Source organism: Venturia canescens, chromosome 7 (genome assembly GCF_019457755.1).
Source record: "Venturia canescens isolate UGA chromosome 7, ASM1945775v1, whole genome shotgun sequence".
Classification (NCBI taxonomy): Eukaryota; Metazoa; Arthropoda; class Insecta; order Hymenoptera; family Ichneumonidae; genus Venturia; species Venturia canescens.
In genome coordinates, this window is record NC_057427.1 from 13,436,260 (window position 1) to 13,456,920 (window position 20,661).

General features: G+C 35.9%; 4 protein-coding genes and 1 long non-coding RNA gene across 6 annotated transcripts; 2 read left to right on the forward strand and 3 right to left on the reverse strand.

Moving 5' to 3' along the window:
- Nucleotides 1–2,196: 2,196 nt before the first annotated feature.
- Nucleotides 2,197–5,041, forward strand: LOC122413550 (probable cytochrome P450 6a14). The gene is made up of 4 exons (XM_043423980.1): nucleotides 2,197–3,593; nucleotides 3,795–4,016; nucleotides 4,131–4,394; nucleotides 4,520–5,041. Exons 1-4 carry the CDS (start codon nucleotides 2,717–2,719, stop codon nucleotides 4,699–4,701), a joined length of 1,545 nt encoding a protein of 514 aa, XP_043279915.1. The 5' UTR covers nucleotides 2,197–2,716; the 3' UTR covers nucleotides 4,702–5,041.
- A 1,042-nt stretch (nucleotides 5,042–6,083) lies between these two features.
- Nucleotides 6,084–9,676, reverse strand: Nmdmc (NAD-dependent methylenetetrahydrofolate dehydrogenase). Of its 2 annotated transcripts, none has more exons than XM_043423986.1 (3): nucleotides 8,457–9,676; nucleotides 6,694–7,241; nucleotides 6,084–6,498 (listed from the first exon to the last, which is right to left on the reverse strand). In XM_043423986.1, the coding sequence occupies exons 1-3, from the start codon at nucleotides 8,528–8,530 to the stop codon at nucleotides 6,152–6,154; spliced, it is 969 nt and encodes a 322-aa protein (XP_043279921.1). In that variant the 5' UTR covers nucleotides 8,531–9,676; the 3' UTR covers nucleotides 6,084–6,151. The 2 variants fall into 2 exon arrangements, with proteins under 2 accessions (XP_043279921.1, XP_043279920.1); XM_043423985.1 differs by having other exon boundaries at nucleotides 6,694–7,247.
- A 502-nt stretch (nucleotides 9,677–10,178) lies between these two features.
- Nucleotides 10,179–12,625, reverse strand: LOC122413556 (uncharacterized). The gene is made up of 4 exons (XR_006261577.1): nucleotides 12,387–12,625; nucleotides 12,254–12,305; nucleotides 11,926–12,123; nucleotides 10,179–10,697 (listed from the first exon to the last, which is right to left on the reverse strand). It is a non-coding gene; the product is annotated as an uncharacterized lncRNA (long non-coding RNA).
- Nucleotides 12,626–12,672: 47 nt separating this feature from the next.
- Eaf (ELL-associated factor) lies at nucleotides 12,673–16,211 on the forward strand. The gene is made up of 5 exons (XM_043423983.1): nucleotides 12,673–13,129; nucleotides 13,612–13,839; nucleotides 14,144–14,627; nucleotides 15,079–15,425; nucleotides 15,760–16,211. The coding sequence occupies exons 2-5, from the start codon at nucleotides 13,743–13,745 to the stop codon at nucleotides 15,858–15,860; spliced, it is 1,029 nt and encodes a 342-aa protein (XP_043279918.1). The 5' UTR covers nucleotides 12,673–13,129; nucleotides 13,612–13,742; the 3' UTR covers nucleotides 15,861–16,211.
- On the reverse strand, nucleotides 16,203–20,106 carry Chpf (Chondroitin polymerizing factor). The gene is made up of 6 exons (XM_043423973.1): nucleotides 19,092–20,106; nucleotides 18,507–18,814; nucleotides 17,826–18,422; nucleotides 17,464–17,739; nucleotides 17,188–17,383; nucleotides 16,203–16,794 (listed from the first exon to the last, which is right to left on the reverse strand). Exons 1-6 carry the CDS (start codon nucleotides 19,783–19,785, stop codon nucleotides 16,481–16,483), a joined length of 2,385 nt encoding a protein of 794 aa, XP_043279908.1. The 5' UTR covers nucleotides 19,786–20,106; the 3' UTR covers nucleotides 16,203–16,480.
- Between the last annotated feature and the right edge of the window lie 555 nt (nucleotides 20,107–20,661).

Consider the following 20,661-nt stretch of genomic DNA (forward strand, 5'->3'; position numbering starts at 1 on the left):
AAAATCACATCATTATTTGTCCAGACAACCCATATCACCTTGCCGCCGACTAGACGCGGCTGAGCAAAGATCGATAAGACAATTCCGAATCATCCTTCTTCATATCGGCTGTGAAAAACAATCATTTCTTGCAGTTCTAACTCACGATGACCAACCGGTCAAAGTTCACTGATATCGCTAGAACTGGACCACGGGTCCGATTCCCAAGTCAAATGGTCCTAGATATCGTCACATGAAATATCGTACGCAAATCGAGAAACCGTATTTTCGAGAAGTCTCGAATGGTTTGAGATGACAAAATTTGAACGAAAAATCTCGAGCGGGTATGACCCATGCGAGACTGAATTTCCACATACGAAACTAAATGTGAGATATCTATGGGCAGGTCCATTACTTTTCGACAGCAGCCTGCACGCTTGGGTCAGCGATTTGGTTGCCGATTTTTTCCAAAAAAGTCGGTTATAAAACAAAACGATCCCCCAAATTTGAAGTCCATTAATGAAATTTTGACGGCTGTAGAATTTTTTGAAATTCTTAAAAAGTCATTTTTTAGCCATTTCTATGATTTTTTCATGCGAACTTTATGAGGTTAAAGACTCGTATAAAGCGGCATTTTTCTTCTTGAACTTTCACTTTTGAGAAAAAAGTAGTTTTTCACTTAAAACGAAAATCCGGTTAAATTAGCACCTTTTTCTTAAATTATTATTTTTACGAATTTTCCCGAATTTTTAGAACGAGGCCGTAGCGATAATTTTTCACGTAGATGGCTTTAAATCGGCTCTAATTTTTTATCTAGGTATATTCTATAACTTACATATACGAATATTTACCACGTTCCTTTTAATACAGTCTCTCAAAGCTACTTGATTTCTCAAAAATCGCTGTTTTCAAACAGCTAGGAATTTTTTCTACCTTAATGGAATGGTTTGAAATTTTCAGGGAATGTACCTCACTCTATACCTAAACAATACTGAAAATTTTTAGAATGGGTTTTAGTGGGTTAGTGAGCTGTGAATTTTTTAAATGCTCCAGCTTCCCATATTTTTTTCACGTTTATGGCATTATCAACGACTTTTTTAATCGTACGTAGTGAATTTACTCTAATTTTGTATCGAGTCGAAATAAAAACATAAAAAACGTAGGATGTATGCAATCACACGCCATGTGTAATTGCACTCTGAACTTTTGCCAGTCTGAAAATAGCTAGCGTAGTTAAGGGCGAGGGTTGAGAAACGAAGAACTCCAAAAACTGCTTTGAGCAGGATAGCCGTCACCAGTTATGAAATAAATCAACTGATTTCTAAATACTATTAACGTACGCTATGAAAATAATAATTGATATATTTTATGATTTTTTAAAAATGATTTATCATTTTATTTATGATTATAAATTATTTATGATTTTTTCAAAAGTTTTTCAAAACTTGCGCGCGACAAATTTCAATCAGGATTCTCTTCAAACTATCTCGCTATTGGCCAATACGTTGCTTCAACATGTGGCAACGCTGGTATGAACTCGCATACGGAAATCGTGGTGTATTAAATCTCGAGCTCGAGCGACGTTCGAGAATACGGTCGTGAAGTCGCATGCGATAAATAGCATGAGATATTTATCGCATAAATAGCATGAGATATTTATCGCATGCGACGGTTCTCGCATGACGTCCAGAATTGGGCCCTACGACGTCGTTACGTAAAACTCTCCCATCCTAAAATCCCGAACCAATCAAACCCCCTAACATTTTGTCCCACACTTTTTCCACCAATACTTAAGCTTGAGAAATCCTTTATCATTTCAACAACCAATTCTAAACACAAAAAAAAATTCCCTTCCACAACTCTCCGAAAAAATCCTCAAGTTTATAAAATAATCATTTTTGTAACACCGAATCTCTGTAAAGTTACTGTCGAAAAGCTAAACATAATTGTTAACTCAGCGGAACTCGACTAAAATCAATTTCAACATTCAAAAAGACCTTCAACATCGATCACTGAAAATTTCTTCTACGTTTACCGATATAAAACCTCATCTCAAGGTCACGTTTACCTCGTGTAATATGTAATCGAGAATCGTCCAAGACCTCAAAAAAGACTCACCAACGGTGATCGACCAATCGATACATCGTTCTCTACATCGAGGATCGAGGATTGAACGATCTCATCTACATTTCCCTCTCGGGTCGTAACAACGTTACACGCAGATGCAACAGATGATACCGCGGGCGACCATAACTTAGCTTTACCTCAAACACGAATACAGGATATTACAATCACGTTGCCAAGTTTGGTTGTTCACATTCCTCGTATGGAAAACCCACAGTTTAACCGTTTTACCGCTGCCAGTTACATACAGAATCGCAATTCCAAGATCAACAGTCCATCGTGAGTCGTCATTGAAGTAGCATGAGCATTTTTTCTTCAGAGACGTATTATTATTTTTTGTGACTGCATAATTAGTCACGTGCGCAGTAGAGAACAATTGTTACGTCATTTCCGAGTGGAGTTTTTGTTCAGTGAATTTGATACGTTTTATTAAAACAAAAATAGTGTGGCGATCGAATTAAAAAAATCTTGACTCTACAAATCAGCTTATTCGGAATAATAAAATGAGTGATGATCATCCAGTTAATTGGAACTAATTGAAGTACTACTTTTTCCACCTCGAGCATTCAAATAAATTTTTCTGTATTTTTTGATAAATAATATAGGCCAAGAAATGGATTTAACAATTTTTGAGTTCGGTCTGATTATAATCGGTCTTTTATCAGCTCTTTATTATTATCTTGTATCGACTTACGATTACTGGGAATCTCGCGGAGCTCGAGGACCGAAACCGATCATTTTTTTTGGTACCATTAAGGATTTAATGTTGAATAAATGTTCAATGGGCGATTATGTAACAAATGTTTACAATGAATGGAAGAACGAACCTTATGTCGGAGTATTTTTACGTCGTCAACCGGTACTCATCCTTAACGATCTCGATCTCATCAAGGATGTTCTAATAAAAGACTTTAATACATTCGCTGAGCGCACTCTAGAGATTCACGAAAAAATAGAGCCCTTGTCGGCTCATCTCTTCAATCTCGAGGCAAAAAGATGGCGACCTTTGAGACATCAATTAACACCGGTTTTCACTTCTGGAAAACTGAAACAAATGTTTTACCTACTCATTGAATGCGCCGATCACCTCGAAAAATATTTAGATGATCTGGTTGATTCGACCAAAACCAATGAAATGATCATCGAATTTCGTGACTTTACGGCTAAATTTACAACCGATGTCATTGGCGTTTGTGCCTTCGGACTTCAAATGAACGCAATAGCAGATGAGAACAGTACTTTCCGATCCATGGGTAAACGCATTTTCGCCAACAATTGGAAGACACTAATGCTATTTCGCTTGAGAACTATAGCGCCGCAGTTGTTTGAAATTTTCGGACGATTTCTTGTTGACAAAGAGATGTCTGATTTCTACATTAATACGATGACACAAACGATGGATTATCGAAAAAAAAATGGTATCGTTAAACACGATTTCATCGATCTTCTTATGGTGCTGAGAGACCATCCTGAGAAAGTGACAGACATCGGTTGGTAGTCTACTGTGCATACAAGTGTGGGAAGAAAAAAAACAATATTTAAATATTGACATATCGATCTTAGAATGAAATTATCGGGGAGGTGCATGAACATAGCCAAATCTGATTTATTATGTATTTTTATCATCGCGTAACAACAAACCATATCGTATCACCAATCTGATTTTAATAAATTTATTTATATTATTTTAGAATTAAATGATGGTCTTCTAGCAGCTCAGCTCTTCGTATTTTTCGTCGCTGGTTTCGAGACGTCTTCTAGTGCAATAAGTCATGCCTTATACGAGCTTGCTCTCAATCCGGAAGTCCAGGAAAAGTTAAGACAAGAAATAAAACACAAAATGAACGAAACAGGAAACAAAATTGATTATGATATGATCAAATCGATGAAATACTTGGACATGGTTTTCCAAGGTAATATCGATAAGAAGGAAAACATTGTATTGGAAATTATTATATATTGAACGTTTCCATTACTGAGAAACCAAAAAAATTCTTTAATAATAATACATTTTAATTTCTTTGCAGAAACACTCAGGAAATATCCACCGGTCACTTTTCTTATGCGGAAATCTATCGAACCTTACACTTTCCATGATTCTTCGAACAATAAATTGTTGACAATCAAAAAAGGCGAAAGTATTTGGATACCGAACTATGCGATTCAACACGATCATCGATATTTCCCCGAACCCGAAGTTTTTGATCCCGAAAGATTTACCGAAGAAGCTATCAAATCTCGCCACTCAATGATCTATTTGCCTTTTGGAGATGGTCCGAGAAATTGTATCGGTATGCGTGTAACTTCATTTAAACGTATCGGATATTTTTTATTAATCGTATCAGATTTGATAAATAGATGGTTTCATATAGAGTGAAAACTACGAATAATCATTCCACAAATTTTTCATTTTAAGGCAAACGCTTTGGTGTGATGCAGACAAAAGTTGGACTGATCAAAATTTTGCATCACTACAGTGTAGAAACCTGCGAAAAAACGACTATACCTTACGAAAGTGATCCTAAGGCATTCCTATTGTCGCCAAAAAATGGCATTCACCTAAAAATCGTCAGAGACGCTCTCAGTACTGATCTCTAGATAAACTAGCCTGGACATTCCAATCGGGACTGAGATCAACGGACCGTTCAGAGGCACCCAAAAAGTTTTTTATTGTTGGATTTTGGAAGATGTGGTCTAATCTGACTAGGTTATTTAGAATAAATTACTTGAAAAAAATTTTTTTTTGTATACGCTCCGAATACGAATAAAATAAACTCCCGAGTCATGTTAGCCTCGGATCAAGTTATGGCCTGGCTGAACTGATCTCTCGATGGACTATTCGTATTCAGTCGTATTTTAGATTACATATGCATTTGTTCAGAACTTTTCTACTAACATTGTAATATTTTGTAATAAAGAGATATTTCTGGATGTTCAATTGATTTACATGGTTGCATTACAATTTGAACTGAAATAAAATTCTTTAAAACTATAAAACAAACCTATAAAACGCTAAAAATTCGCTTGAAAACAATTTGATAATCGAAGCCCCATTCTTCTAGTTTTTTTCTGGATTATAAACAACTAAGAGAATTTGAAAAGTTATTTCCAAGTGACATGCAGCACCAAAATTTATGATATCAATTTTTGGCCAAGTACTTATTAATAATACAGAATAATAACACGTATTTATTGATAAATTAGAAGATATCAACATTTACGGACTGAAAATTGTTAACTAAATTATTCAATTTTCACATTACGAAATCGTGATTGAATAGAGGTTGAGAAAACTCGTCCGCTTCAGGACGTTTCATCAAACTACCCCATTCTCTTTTTTTTTGTAAAAAAATCTGATCAAATTTTATTGTAGTTGGAATTAAATAAGTAATACATTTTTCTCTCTTTAAATTGCTCAAAAAACCCCATCGTTTTAGAGTTACGACAATCAATGTACTTGAGATTCCACTGAAAAAGTGATGAAAAAAAATTTAAGAAAATTACACCGATTAAAACAGTCCCAGACGCAACTTTTTTTACTCTTGAAATATCCCGTGAAATCTAATAGTTCTCGCGATATACGGCAATTTCCATGTGTTTTTTTTTTATTTTTTTTTATTTATTTTTTTTTTTTACTGAAAACGTAATAATTCTGTGAAAATTCTGTTCCTCGCTTATGGAATTGAGGACAAACAATTTTATTTAAAAACGCGGTCTAATTGGAAAGGAAATAAAATAAGTAAAAAAATCAACGTTTTTGAAAAAACGTAGTACTCGTAAAAAAGATTGTGTATATTTTATATTTCTTTTATCGCGAAGTCACTATTAGAGAAAAAAGTGAATACGATCGATAGGGGAGATTGAATTAAATATTATATGTTTTATACGAGAATTGGAAAATTCGAGAAGCTCCAACAATGAGTTTCTCTTTAGAATTTAATTAATAGCAAAAATGTTTCATCATCAATAACGAATACAAATACGCAACCTACGAATACTTTTATTAGTTACGATAGAAAAAAAACATTGGATAATAAAAAAATACAGATTAAAGAGAAGAGTTTTTCTGGGCTGCAAGAAACGTATTTTTCATGAGCATTGCGACAGTCATGGGCCCAACTCCCCCAGGAACAGGTGTAATGTGTCCTGCGATTTCTTTGACCCTTTCGTAATCGACGTCACCGACTATTTTCGTTTTCCCGTTTTCTCCAACGACTCTTGTAATTCCCACGTCGATCACACAAGCACCGGGTTTTATCATGTGTGGTTTCACGAGTCCAGGAACACCCGTAGCCGAAACTAGAACGTCCGCCAATTTCGCGTGTTTTACGAGCTCTTCGGGTGGTGTATGAACGTGACAAATCGTTGTCGTCATATCCAACGCGCCTGTTTGACCTACACCAAGCATGCAAATATATTTTTTCAGAACAACTATGCGAACAAATCATAATTACAACATTTTTAAACAATGAAGGAATTTTCATTTTTAATCCCAAATCAACGGAACAGTGTTTCTTTCGAATGTAAAAAAAATTATTCTTGAGAAGTACGTATAGTGTTACCAACAATAATTGCTCAAAATTGACAAACCTTGAGCGTTAGCATGAAGCAACAGAGCAATTGGCAAACCCACGTGTTTGGACCTTCCAATAACAAGGGCGTTACGTCCTCGCGTTTGCACACCCGATCTGACAATCAATTCACGTACAGCGAGAGCAGTGGCAGGAACAAAGCCACGACTGTCCGAGCATAGTTTGCCCAAATTTTCCTGGTGAAATCCATCGACGTCTTTGGTCGTACTGACGGCGTGACAGGCTTCCCTGTCATCAAGGCCATTTGGCAATGGCAACTGAACGAGAATCCCATCAACGCTGGAATCTCTATTCAATTTTTCAATTTGTTCGATCAATTCTGATTGTTTGATGTTTTTATCGAGAAGTATGGTCTGCCCTTCGATACCGATCGATTGGGCAGCCTTAACTTTCCGACCGACGTAGACCTCGCTCGCAGGATCATTGCCTACGAGAATCGCCACCAATTTTGGTCGCCGTCTACCGGAAGCCAACCAACTCTCGACACTGCTTCTAACCTCTTTGTGAATTTCTTTCGCTATCGATTTTCCGTCTATCACAATCGCCCTGCAACTTCAATTTGACAAATTGAGATTTGAAAAAAAATCTTTTACAAGTTTTTTTATGGTAAGCCCTACCACTGTGGCTTGTTCAAGCATAAAAAATGCCTCGCATCATCAAAAGGTTTAAGGATATATTGCACAGGCGATACAATGTTGCCATGCTAAATCATGCTAAAAACATAAAAAAATTCAAAATGATCAGAATTTTATAAAATTTGGTGAACATATTCTTTAGTGCCAAATTTGACAATACAAATTTTTTAAGATTTTTCTTCTGTACAGTTATCGAGTAATTGATCACTAAAGTTCACGTGTATAAGCATAGCGTTTCCATATATATAGGTATACATTCCAGGCATAAGAAATCTGCTTAAATGCGTAATTACTCGATAACTAAACAGAAGAAAATTTTGAAAAAATTTGTGTTTTCGCACTTGATGTTGAAGAGCATTATCACCAAATTTGATCAATTTCTAATTATTTCGACTTTTGTATCATTCACCCTTAACTATACATTATTATTCATGAAAAATATTCATAAAAACGGAAATAAGGAAAAGTGCAATTTTTAATAAATTTTTACATGAAGAAATTATAGTTCTTTTCCCTCCTGTTTTTGAAGTTGGTAGCTCGTATTACACAGAGAACATCGGGAAAAAAAACTCGACTATTAGAAAATTTATCTGTTTTTCGTTTACAATAGATCTAATTTCATTGCAGACTATTATATCACGTAAAATGAACTTGAAATCCGATACTAGGAAATTTCGGGTGGTTCCGGTGCAGTAAAATTTTGAAATTCAATTTTGTGAACTGAAATCCATGATTGACACGGCTTTTATACCATCATAGCCAACACAGAAATTTCAAACAATAATAAAATAATGACAGTTCTGATATTCTTTAACTTCTGTTAATTGTTTTTTTTTTTTTTTTAATTATTATTTGCGTTCAGAAATTCGACTTCTAGGATATCCTGTACACGAGCATTTTGTAATGGAACAGGTTAAAAACAAAACTATTGATCTGGATCATATTTTATAATTCTGTTTTTCAAAATGCATTACACTGGATAAGAATAAATTTTGAAATTAGTGAAAACAAAAACAATGAAATAATTAGCTTTTATTATAATTTTGTTGTTGCATACTGATGCAAGTCAAAATTTCAACGAACAAATATAAATATACTAATGAACAAATATTGTGAATATACGTACAGATTATTACCGGTGTGTAGACGACAAGCAGAGGAACTGTTCGAGTCAATGAAACGTGTTATTTTTCTAAACATATTGCTTTCGCAAAAACTTGCACAAAATTTATTATTGAACAGACGAATACAAGCCTGCGTATATACGAATGTGTATCACAATTATAAATACGAAATGATGGGATTTTTTTTATTATTTTTCAAAGTGTAAGATGATACGATTAAAAAGAATAATGTAGCAATCGATATTGATTGAATAAGAGAATGTGCACGCACAAATATGTCCCTCAACCTCACTCAGAGCCTGAAGAAAGACTGCTTTCTAGTACACGCTCTCTCCCACAGTTCTTTTTTCGTTGCATTAACTTTTTTTGTGTGTTTTTAAAGACTATTCCAACGATTACTTTGTATGATGAATGTAAGGACGTGGACGTCATTTTTTCCAATTTCATTACTGTTTCGTTGCGAATTATTGTCCGTTCTGATGAACTGAAGAATTGAATTTGAAAAGATCGAAAATACGAGCCGAATTCCCTTCTGTATTGTTCTTCACTTGGCCAAGTCTAGCCACGAACGTAAAAAGTATATAATTCACAGAAATGATTCGCTGTAGAAAAATGAAATGTTTTTCATCGTTTCCTCATCTCGTAAACACGAACGACACGAACAGAGGAATGAACGATAAGAAAAATAAACAAAAGCGAAGGCAGGCAAAATTAAAGAGTTTTTGACAGGTGTTTCAAGTTTTTATCGAAACGCATTCGAATGCACGTTTAACCTAAAGACTCTTCCTCGTCCATTTTTTTCCTCTCAAGAGAACCCTCTCTATAATTGGTACAATGATCTACACCACGTTTTGTGATTCAAACAAAAAATCAAGAGTCTAAAGCAAACCGCAAACTCTCGTCTCAGGTTTTAAAAAAAATTTAGAAGCAATTCTATCGCGACTGGTGAAAGTTGTGTTCCTCTTTTCCTAACCATTTTTCTAACACATACGCAGGTATACTCGTGAAAGTTTTACGGTAGTTGTGTTACTCAATATATATTTGTGACATAGAGTTGTATTGAGCTCGTCGTAGGTAACGTCCGTCGCGGTACTGTAGAATCGTGGTTATGTGTGCGAAAACCTTTCGGTGTATTCGCTGTTATTATTTTGTTACATTTCATATTTTTTATGTTTTTTACAGTACAACATTTATGAACGTTTTGTAGAGAGAAATAGAAAGAGAGAGTGCGTGCTCACCATGGAAACTCTGCCGGATTGGAAATATCCCTTACTGGAGAAAAATGTTTACTGCAGTGGCCGCTAGGGGTGCAGCTATCTTGAATGAAATGGCGTCGAGGGACGATGCGGGGATAAATTGACGACAATGAGATATTGATAAAAGACAGCCAGCACGCCAGCACTACGGTAGCCGAAAATCTCAAATTCACCAATCTCTGTCACACCTACCCCCAATTTCGGGTACATTATGCAAATTTATTTTTTTTTAAATGTATTGACAGTTCAATTCATTTCTCCTAATCTTGTCGCAGAGTATCACGGAGTAAATGGTTCAATTTTCAAACGCTTTCTTACAGGAAATTTCTATTTTAATAGCAATCATCAATATAGAATAATGCAAAAAATCGAGTAAGATTTTTAATAGATATTTTTATTTTATTTTCAATAATTCTTTGACCAATGTCACACGTTCCAATTTATGGATAAGTAACAATACACAATCAATTGTGGCAGGTTGCTCTTTATTCTTTGAAGCTTATATAAATGATCAACTGTTTTCTCTATCCTATTGACTATTAGTCAATTGACAATTTTTTTCACATTGAAGTCTGTTTTTAAATTTCGATATTCCTGGTAAGCATTTTGTCTCATTTTTAATCTAATATAATAAATAATAGCGTAAGATGGATTTCAAAAAGGTGTTTTCTACAACAGCAAAGAAAATGTGCATACTTTGTCGGGTTAGATTAGAAGCATTAATACGAGAATAGTACTTCTTGAATGAAGCTTCACAATGCCAAATGAGGTTGAAAAATGTAGAAACTTGCGTATATCATACTACCACTTGTTTTCATCTACAGCAATCATGACACCAAAAATGGAGTTTCATCTTCACAGCTTCTTCACAAGTTATACATGATTTGTATTTCTTGAGCACCTGTTTGCACCAGTAGCAGACTTGCAACGTTTTGCCACAGATTTTCCATGGCTCGGTAGCTGAGGGCAATAATTCCATATCTGTTTCTAAAAAATTCAATTTAACAGGTTGGGATCAAATGTTGGAATGACTAAAATTTCGAACAGCTAAAATCTCGAGTTTATAAACTTCGAATAATAATATGGAGACAGATAGATTCGACTAGAGCTTTGAATGCCGAAAATAAATAAAGCAGAAACTGCAAGGTTCGAAGCACGTTTACATCGAAAATAGAATGTAACAATCGCCCATAGGACGATGACTAAAATATCGATTTTTCGAAAATTCGACTATCACTCTTTCGATTCATAAATTACTACAGTCAGCGATACTGTGAAAATTCACAATTTTGAAAATATAATAACGAAAGACCAAATATTACTGAGGTTGAAATACTGAAACACCAAAAAGTCGAGCAGTCAAAAAGCGAAGCGTTTGAAAGTCGATCAATCAAAATGAAGAAATGCAGTGGAGCTGCAAATACACGCGTCTCACTCACTCACTTACTCAGACCGGTGATCTCCAATTTTAATCATCGCCATTTTGACTTTCTCCCTTTCGAGCTATCGCTATTTTGCATATCTAAGTTTTATAAGCTCGAAAAATTTACTTTCGATTTTCTGCTCCTCTATATTCTGACCTGTCTGTAAAACAATTACTCTCCATTTTGAATTTGAAAATATGAACTTTTGACGTTCGGATGGTCTGTTAAAATTGCATTCGAAATGAAAACTATTGAAATAAATATTTTCGAGTAAATACGAATTCAAAGAAGGAATTTTTGATTAAACACGCAATCTGCAGAATAGTCGATCGGGAATAAGAATTTCGAATTATTTATTTTTCTACAAACTGGTATCACAACTTTTAAAATTTCGAAATATCAACCATTTTACAATTCAGTTATTCAACATATTGAACCCCACCCAATTTAACAATTTAAAGCAGATGTACATTGGTAAATAAAATATAATTCAATATTTTTTGTCTATCTTGCAGATTTGAAATATGCATAGTATCAGAAATCCTGTAAATAAATTTAACTGGATGGATCATTTAACGCTTTGATACACAGTAGGATTATGGAAACGTGGAAAGGTGGGATTCCACAATCCCACCATGTTTCAAAAGGTTAAAAAATCAATTACATAGTATTTTTTAGATATATGAAGTTGAATAATATATCGCAAACAAAGATATGTAAATTGCAGTCAATTTTTTTCTAGTAATGCAGCGTTAATAAATAACATCTCGAAAGAAAATTTGTTTTCTTACCTTCAAAGTTTATGTACGATTGCCCTATGCCGGTAGATTTACAGAGATCGACCATAATGTAGTTCCAACTGAAGACGGTAAATCTATTTCTGTAACTACAGTTGAAACACTATACATGTGTCATGTGTACTTCTTTCAGAGGTTCGTTCACTGTCTCAATTCCCATCGTGTTTCGTGACGACTCGTAATTGAATTTCACTGGAACAACGATATCACTTAGTCGTGGCTGTTTGTATTCAACTTTTGAAGAAAACAAAATATATGAACTGAAAATAAATATGCTTAACCTTGTATAACCTATCAAGAGACTCGGTTTCAATATACTTACTTGTACGATTATTCGACCATCTTATCCGCTTTCTTCCATTCATGACATATGTCTGCAGAATTGAAATTTTTATTTACAAACACCCAAAGAACTTAATTTTTCACTACCTATATCCACAATTGCGTTTTCTCACCATTTCCTCCGCACTGTGTTTTTTGGTACGGAAAATAATGAGTGCTTCCATGTTTCAATTTTGCTTCTGGTTTTGCACCCTGTCACGGCACAAATTCCCGGCATTTTTGTATCCTTAAAATGATTCAATAACAAAATTAATTAAATTGCGTTGGTTCACACTGGATTTTTGAACATTTACAATGTTCAATTGGATTTTCAGGTTATGTTATCCGGGGACGAGATCTCAGCGCCGCGTGGTGCCAATTTTTGACAAGAATTTTCGTCCGCAAGAGACCTATCCCTACCACGCAAATTCTGACAGAGTTTCCAGCCGTTGCACCGTTTGGCTGCTGCTACCTTCTGCCAATCTGCGAGTATTTACTACCACGATTAAAGTCCCTCGAAAATCCGTATCGTCAACAGCTGTTAACAAATTTCCGAAACACCAATAATCCATCCAACAATAGCACTTCTAAAAAGTGGAAATAAAATTATAAGCTCATGATCTAAACATACGGAAGCATCAAAACTCGTTCAATCTGAGCGATCATTATTCCATCAAATGCTCTTATTACTACAGAACTTCGAACGGTTTTCCTTTTTTCTCGTGGGGTGCTTTTTTTTTAGTCCCTTCAAATGTTGACACGAAATCGACCCTGAATTGTGGCTTAGTGCAAGAACTTTCGAAGTTTTAATTGTCCTGGAGCTGGCTCAAGGACGGACTTGAATTTTTGACAAAACGCCCACTCGTTGTCGTTCAAGGTAAGAATATTGGACACGTGAAATTTGTTCGAATCATTTCCGCCTTGCAACATCTTTTTTCTGTTGAAAAAATTTATTTTCATTCAAAAATGTCATTGCTTCTTTTTTTTTTACCTATTTCGAATCCTATACTTAACCCTCCGTTGACACACTTATTTTTCCCGCACCTCCCTAGACACACATGGGTCAGCAGTTTCATACCAAGTTTTCCCATACCTAGACTCGTTTAAAAAATCTGAAAAAATTCAGCAATGTAGTTTGATATCTATAGAAAGAGAACATGCATTAGGAAACGGATAAAAAATAATCTTTATTATTTTTATTCAATGAAAAATGATACAAAGAATGAGAAATTTAGAAACAGACTGGACACCACAGACCCATGTGTATCAACGGAGGGTTAATATTTTCCATATAAAAATTTTCTATCTTCTACTGTATAAATTTATACTCAGCGTTACTCAAAATGCATATTTTTGCAGATGGGCAAAGTAGTCGACTGCAAATATTTTATGAGGAATTGAAAAATTTGCAACTGCATACTTTTCTTCTTCAAAGTTAAGGTCCGAAAGTCTGTTGTCCAAATCCAATTGCGAGTGCTCAATACCTGGACATGGCACAACGTCTTGGCCTCGGACCCGAAGTTCGGGAACTCAAACTTGGTCCAACTTTCACCAGCAATAAGTCCACTGCTTTTCATACGCTCAAATGTACTTTGCTATTTTATATTTATAGTGAATTTTATCTACCACAAAAATTTCAGACTTTTCTGTTTTGATCTTAATTTTTTTTTTTAACAATCTGATTACTCAACTTCCAGTAGAAAATCCGTAATCGGATTCATTTTTGTTTATCAAAAAAAGATTGATTGACAATTCTTTTTACGTGTAGGATTTGGTAGTTTCTCTAGTCATCAATTTTATAAAAAGTACTGAATTTGTAAATCTACTTGATAGCAACAGAAATTGTTCTAACATCTATTTATCTTTGATCCATGAAAATTGTAATTTCTAGACGACTTCAAGCCTGCGAGTGTAGATGTTTCCAAAGTAGCCAAAGTTGATGTAGGAACGAACAATACAATGACAGTGACAGTTCCTCACCTTGATGGAGCAGGAATTCCCCACACAGTGTTCAAGGGATCACAAAGGCCTTACAGCAAAGAATGTGTTTTGATAATCGATAGGATAACTGGTGAAATAACCCTAGAAAAGCTCTCGTCTAATATACAAGTGAAAAAGACACGTGTGGAGCCAAAATCTCAGTCGCTGCTTGCTGTTCCTGCATCCAACAACTCAAATCGACCAACTTCACCGGTTGAACTAAGAACAAGTCCGACGGATGGACGTTCAACAAGTAGGACTAAAGTCGCTAGTGGAAAAAAAAGGGAACCTACAGTGCAACTGTCTTCAAAACCGCAGCATTCTCAACAACGGCACAGTCCTCTCACTGTCTCGCCTTATCACGCAAAAAGTCCTTCAAGTTTGGCAAGCAACCGGTAAATTTCTCAATCTCCAAACATTTCGGAAACACATTTTAATTATTGCACGGTCTTTTAATATTCTCCTCAAGAAATTTCGTCATTTTCAAATTCAGAAGTCTCTCAAGGTTAGAGAATACTCGACAAAACTTCGAACTAAATCAATCTCAAGTTTTTTTTTCCTAAGATAAAAAGAGCATCGTATTTCTATTTTTCTCAGGAAATTACTTTCGATTACTGCGTGCGTATTATGATCTTTGTACTCGTTAAATGTTATATTTCTTTTTAACAAATTTCTTTAAAGTTTTTGAAAATTATTTTCAGAATCGTAAGCCATAATATCATACTAAAGAATGAAATCGTTAATACTCAAACTATGGCTGTTTGGAAGTGAACTTTACTCTTCACCAAAATTTACTGGCAAAACTGCGATAATAATTTCGTTATAGTAACATTTTCTTTCCTCCAGTTCCCCGGGTCAACATTCGATTGGTGCCTCAACTCTGGCAAGTTTACCAATGATTGGAGCGGATTTTGATGATTATACACCAACGACAGCACCTCAAACTGCACCACCTCCAAGTGCATCTCATCACTCGACGATACCGTCAAGAACACATCCTGAATCTTCGGCTAGCCGTGACACTGAACCTGCTCACATTGTGAAGTCATCGAACGACGGCTCTCAACGTAGAGAAAATGATGAATCGGGGGCTCTGAGCGACTCAACTTCCAGTAGTTCCAGTTCCGACAGTTCCGACAGCGAATCTGATGCTGAAGATATTCCGGTTCCAATGGCAACCGCAACCACAAACGGTTCGCCTATTTTTTCAAAATTCTATTCCTTTCCTTCGCTTTTATCATTTAGAATTTTGTGAAATATTTAAAAAAAGAAGATATTTCGCAGTATTCCAATAATGCAAACGTTGACAATCGTTGATAGTTGAAATCCTACAATTATAGATTTTTTCCCGAAAATCTTCGTTTCCATATATTTTTGACACTCGTATCGCTCTTCCCTCATCACGAAAATTTTTATTTCCAAATAACTGTTTCGTTTCTCGTTGATGCTCAAAATCATTTTCGTTTGACTATATTTTATTTTTTTTGTTTCCAACTAATCGTTAAAGCAGTTTTATTTTGTTCTTAGGTCACGCAAATGGCGCAACCTCCTCACCATTATTGAACATGCCAGACAATCTATTGAACGATGATTTACAATTGTCTGAATCAGAATCGGACAGTGATTGAGAGGAAATGAAAAATAACACCAAGTGCGAAACTATTGAGAATTATTAAACTAAAAGTGGAACACGGCAATAAAAGAAATGAACACCTAACGAGAACCCGTGTGAGCAATGTATCATTTTCGTAACATTAAGAAGGTATCGGGGGGCTTCTCACTAGTACTACTATTTCGACTATAACTACTACTACTACTATTATTTGTATTGATATCATTATTGTTTTGCCTTACTCGTGAAAATTGTAGTATAATAATTGTAAAAACAAAGAATCAATTAGAAAGAGTGAATAAATAAGTTCGCGTGTGAATTTTTCACAAGCTCCGAACGAATAAAGGTCTTGCCAAAAGCCAAAAAATACATTTTATTTTCTCCCTCAACATTGATAGATAATATATCCTTATAATATAAAGGTAAATTATTGTCTCGACGACATTTTGTCAGTATAAAATAGAAGCTTAAATTCAATATCTTTACTGGTAAACAATTCAAAAGGGGCATGAACCTTTCTAAGGCAGACATTGCAAGAGTTATAAAATCGTTGAACACCGTTGGTCTTCGATATTGTACGATTAGAAACCTATTGATTTCAAGAGTTGATCACTATCATCGTCAAGTTTCAAGAGCTCAACGATGGAGCGACAAATGATCGCTCTGATAGTCTAATATCAATTTTGCCAATTGTCCTCTATGCCCAAGTCGCAAATTTCTCCTCTGTTCGCAATTTCGTTTAACATTTTCGCTGTAGGTACCGTTACAACTCAAATCGTCGTAGCGAATTTTCAGAGCCGGCTCCACAGCACGAAGCGCGTGCACTTCGCCAAAGCGCACGAATAAGTCGAAGAGCGATTCGACGAATTCACGTCGAGACTCCGCGAGGATCAATGGAATATCTTTGTCCGTATCCACTTGGGGAATTTCAGGTGTCGTACGACGACGCACTGCAAATGAGAAAGTAGAAATATTTCAATGTCTATTGTCTAACGTAATCGAACGATTTATCCTTTTGGAAAGAAAGTCATGCTTCCCTCTTCGTAAATCGTTTTGTTTCATCTCACAATATTTATCGTTCGATATTACAAAAAAATGAAAACGCGAATAATGACTAAAAACAAAAAATGTGGCCGAACAGAATGTTTCGGCGAATTTACAGACAACGTTTTTTAATGATCTGTGAAATATTACTTTCTTAACGTACGTTCAACAACGCTTCGTTTCGGTCGACCGGGAACAATTTATGATTTTTATCTATTTTTTTGTTACAACAGGTGGCTCAGACCCGTGAGTCATAAAGTGGAGTACTTTTTGCGACGAATAATTTCAATGATACTCACTCGCGGAGTAATCCTTGACGTAAAAAGAAATGGCTTCGTAATAGGAGTCCTCGTATCTGCCCACGTTTCGATTGATGTCAAGTTCCGTAGGCGAACGTTTGTTTGTGTACCCTGCCCATTTGGTCACATCAGGATTGTACTCGGTAAAGGGAATCGGACTATATATTTGCCATTGGCTTATGGTGTTCATTCGTACCTTCGGGATGAAAGAACATGATTTGATGATTGAAAGATTCCAGGTGTCGTTAGTGTATACTGAAACGTTTGATTTCTTACTCGGTTGAGATAATCGATGTTCAATTCCATCCTCGGATCGACAAAGAGCAGAAGACTCTCGGGTGTAAATTTTTTCTTAACTAAATCGGCCACAGCGATCGTTAACATCGGATCGATGCAAATAGTTTCAGCAGGTTTGGGCAAACGGATTGATAACCAGGCCACGGTATGTTGATCCTTTTTGTATTTTTTCGTCAGCTCAGTTGCTCGGTTTTTGATCTTGTAATGAATATCGTTCGTTCCCTTCGAAGGAGATTCAGGATCGTACAACAATGCCTGAAGAAAAAAAATTAAAAATAAAAAATTTTAGCAGAAAGATATAAATAAGCTCGGAACAATTGATTTGAAGCATGATGACTTACGAGTAACAAAAATGTCTTGTATTTTTTCGCCATGCACGTGTTCCCATAATTTTCAAGAAAGTCAAGAGTTTTGGCTGTTCGTTGGGACGACACGTCAACTACGAGAATCATATTAATTCGCGTATTTTCTGTGACGTAAGGGACCGGGAGTATTTCAACTTTTCCCAAAGGCTTGCAAACTTCGATTCTCTTGATAATTCTTTGTCGATTTGCGGTTTGTAAAAATTCAATATCGAGAATATAGTCCATTCCTCGGGAAGCATCAAATTTACGATACCCATTTATTAATCGCTGATAAACCAGCCCACCTTCATATTCTTTTTCGATCCTTCGCAACACCGCCTTTAACAATATTTCTAATTCTATTTTTGCATTGCCAATCGATTCACGAACATTCTCGAACATGGTATCCATAAAACTGTGAGTTTCGTTGAAATATATCCACGAAAGGTAATCGAATCGACCGATCGCTCGATTCCCTGGCTCATTTCCAATCGGCCACGACACTTGACGATCATTTTCTGGCTCCAGATGAGAACTTTCCACGATCAATTTACGGAGACTGATTATCTCGTCCTCGACTTGTCTCAGTTCGTTCTGCAGGAAAACACATTGGAAAGAATTCTCAAAACTATATGCCACAGTCGTCGAGTTGATATTTCAATGAAATCAAGTACTCACGGTCACAAAATACGCGTTGATTTTGTAAATCGTACGATAATCGTAAATGGGAAATACTGATACAGAATTTGACAAATTTTCCTGCTCCACTAAATTCTGAAAATCTTCATGAAAATCGAAAACCGTTGGTAATTTTACAGCACTGAATTTCATGCCTTGTACTTCATTAGAGCAGGGTACTTTGCACGCTTGCATAACACATCTGCCAAAATTTACATCGTCTGAAGATGAGAATGTATTTTTGACGCACCAGTCGAGACTCGTTTTCAATCTTCGAACAAGAGAATTGCTCAATAATATTCCAGCCTCTGGAAATTTTTCATCCACATGGATTAGTTTCATTTTGGCATTGGTTAATTAAGTATTTTTTCCTTTTAGTAACTAAACACTCCAAAAATGTATAGAGAACCGGATTATTTTTAATCATATTTCGTTAAATATTTCCCCAGTTTCTGCCCCTATGATGCCTCCGTTGAACAATAAAATCTTTTGAAAAAGCGACACTAATTGTGCAATGACTTGTTAAAATCAAATTTATTGAAAATGATTGGAATGTTCTTAGTATAAATTTGTATTCCAACTAACCGAGTGTGCAAAAATTCTCATGACCAACTTTGATGCCCAAATGGACTTCTCTACTGACACTCAAATAATCAACGAGCTGGAGAAGTTTTCGTCCATTGACATAACTGGTATCTTTTACAATGTAATAAAAGTCGTAATCTTCAAGATAATTGTCAGTTATGTATTTCATCACATGGAAAGGTTTCAAGATGCTCCGAGTGTCAGTGAATCCGACAATTCCTGGTAAACTGACGTTTGGTTTTGTGCCTTCTGGTATGGAAATGAAGTAACGTACTTTATCAACCAAATGAGCTAAAGTTTTATTGAGAGCCACACCACGGCTGTGCAAGTATTCACGGCTTGTGACAATGCCAACAAATATTTTTTCTCGAATTCCAAGCTCAGTCGAATAATATCGAGGACGAAAAAAAGGCTTTGGTTTCACTTGAGCTTTCAACTTTTTTCCTTGAATATTTAAAAAAGGCTCATATTCGTCGTTCAACGTCGAATAAGGCGTAGACCCATACCCAAAGGAGTCTGTACAATCGGAACAATCCTCTGTGTTCACAGCAAAAAGAAGACTCAGACTGAGACCAAGACAAATGCCAATCATGAGATACGCATTGCTTCGACAATAAGCACATGTCAATTTTATTACGTTCGCCATGATCGTTTTGTTAATAACAAAATAGGCAACGATTTCCGAAAACTTCATTTAAACTTCGTGGACACCATTTCGTAGCTTCTACTCCAATATTTGTGGCGATTATTTGGTATTACCAAAGTTCACTGTACTATTCAATATCATTTGTTGTCAGATATTAAATTTTTAAACTCATAAAAAAAACTGATTCGACGAATGGAAACCGATTTGATTTACGACATACCATGTTTTAGTTTGTTTGCGAAATCGATTAGTCTAATCAAAACAAATGCCGATTAAATATTTACGTGAACGTCAGAATTATGACATTATGACGTTAACGGCTTAATTCTGGGGATTCATTCCGCGCCAGTGTTGCCAAAGCATGCCAGGATTGAGTGGTCGGGGTGGTCGTCGTCGCCGCCCGCCGCCGAGGTCGCCGCGCTAGATAGTTTTCAATGCACGTCCTCCAATTTCCAGAGCTCTCCTACTTGCTTATAGTGTGTGTATATCTGGTGTGTACCAAGATCATGGTAAACAAGCAACCGCAGTTATCGACTGAAGGACAACGAATGCGAAGGAAAAGCGTCGTTGCTTATATATGTGTTGAATAGAGATAGAATTGTATGTCATCTGCAAGACGCCGTTTTCACACTGTACACGGATGGTCGTAAGCGACGGAAGTAAAAACCACGTAAAAACTCAGTGAACTCCATGAGCAATTCATGGGAGCTCGCGACGGATGTGACGTTCGAAAAAGCAAAGTTCTCATTGGCTATGGCTCGTCGCTTATCGCTCATCGCGCGCAGTGTAGAAGCCATTGTCACGACGGCTTCGAAATGAAAATCGATTCGTGCAGATTATTGTGGACAGTGCTTTCGCGAAAACGTCCAATGAGAAAGTGCAAGAAGGTCGAATTACAGTGGGGACCAATGAGAATTTGTTTTT

Coding starts and splice junctions, on each gene's coding strand:
- Chpf (XM_043423973.1), bottom strand. CDS start 19,785: ATGAAGTTTTCGGAAATCGTTGCCTATTTTGTTATTAACAAAACGATC. Junction 18,815..19,091: donor TGAGAATTTTTGCACACTCG/GTTAGTTGGAAT, acceptor AAAAATTTCCAG/AGGCTGGAATATTATTGAGC. Junction 18,423..18,506: donor TCAACGCGTATTTTGTGACC/GTGAGTACTTGA, acceptor GTTTTCCTGCAG/AACGAACTGAGACAAGTCGA.
- LOC122413550 (XM_043423980.1), top strand. CDS start 2,717: ATGGATTTAACAATTTTTGAGTTCGGTCTGATTATAATCGGTCTTTTA. Junction 3,594..3,794: donor TGAGAAAGTGACAGACATCG/GTTGGTAGTCTA, acceptor ATATTATTTTAG/AATTAAATGATGGTCTTCTA. Junction 4,017..4,130: donor CTTGGACATGGTTTTCCAAG/GTAATATCGATA, acceptor ATTTCTTTGCAG/AAACACTCAGGAAATATCCA.
- Eaf (XM_043423983.1), top strand. CDS start 13,743: ATGGCACAACGTCTTGGCCTCGGACCCGAAGTTCGGGAACTCAAACTT. Junction 14,628..15,078: donor TCAAGTTTGGCAAGCAACCG/GTAAATTTCTCA, acceptor TCTTTCCTCCAG/TTCCCCGGGTCAACATTCGA. Junction 15,426..15,759: donor GGCAACCGCAACCACAAACG/GTTCGCCTATTT, acceptor TTTTGTTCTTAG/GTCACGCAAATGGCGCAACC.
- Nmdmc (XM_043423985.1), bottom strand. CDS start 8,530: ATGTTTAGAAAAATAACACGTTTCATTGACTCGAACAGTTCCTCTGCT. Junction 7,248..8,456: donor CTACACACCGGTAATAATCT/GTACGTATATTC, acceptor GTCAAATTGAAG/TTGCAGGGCGATTGTGATAG. Junction 6,499..6,693: donor GCTTCATGCTAACGCTCAAG/GTTTGTCAATTT, acceptor TGCTTGGTGTAG/GTCAAACAGGCGCGTTGGAT.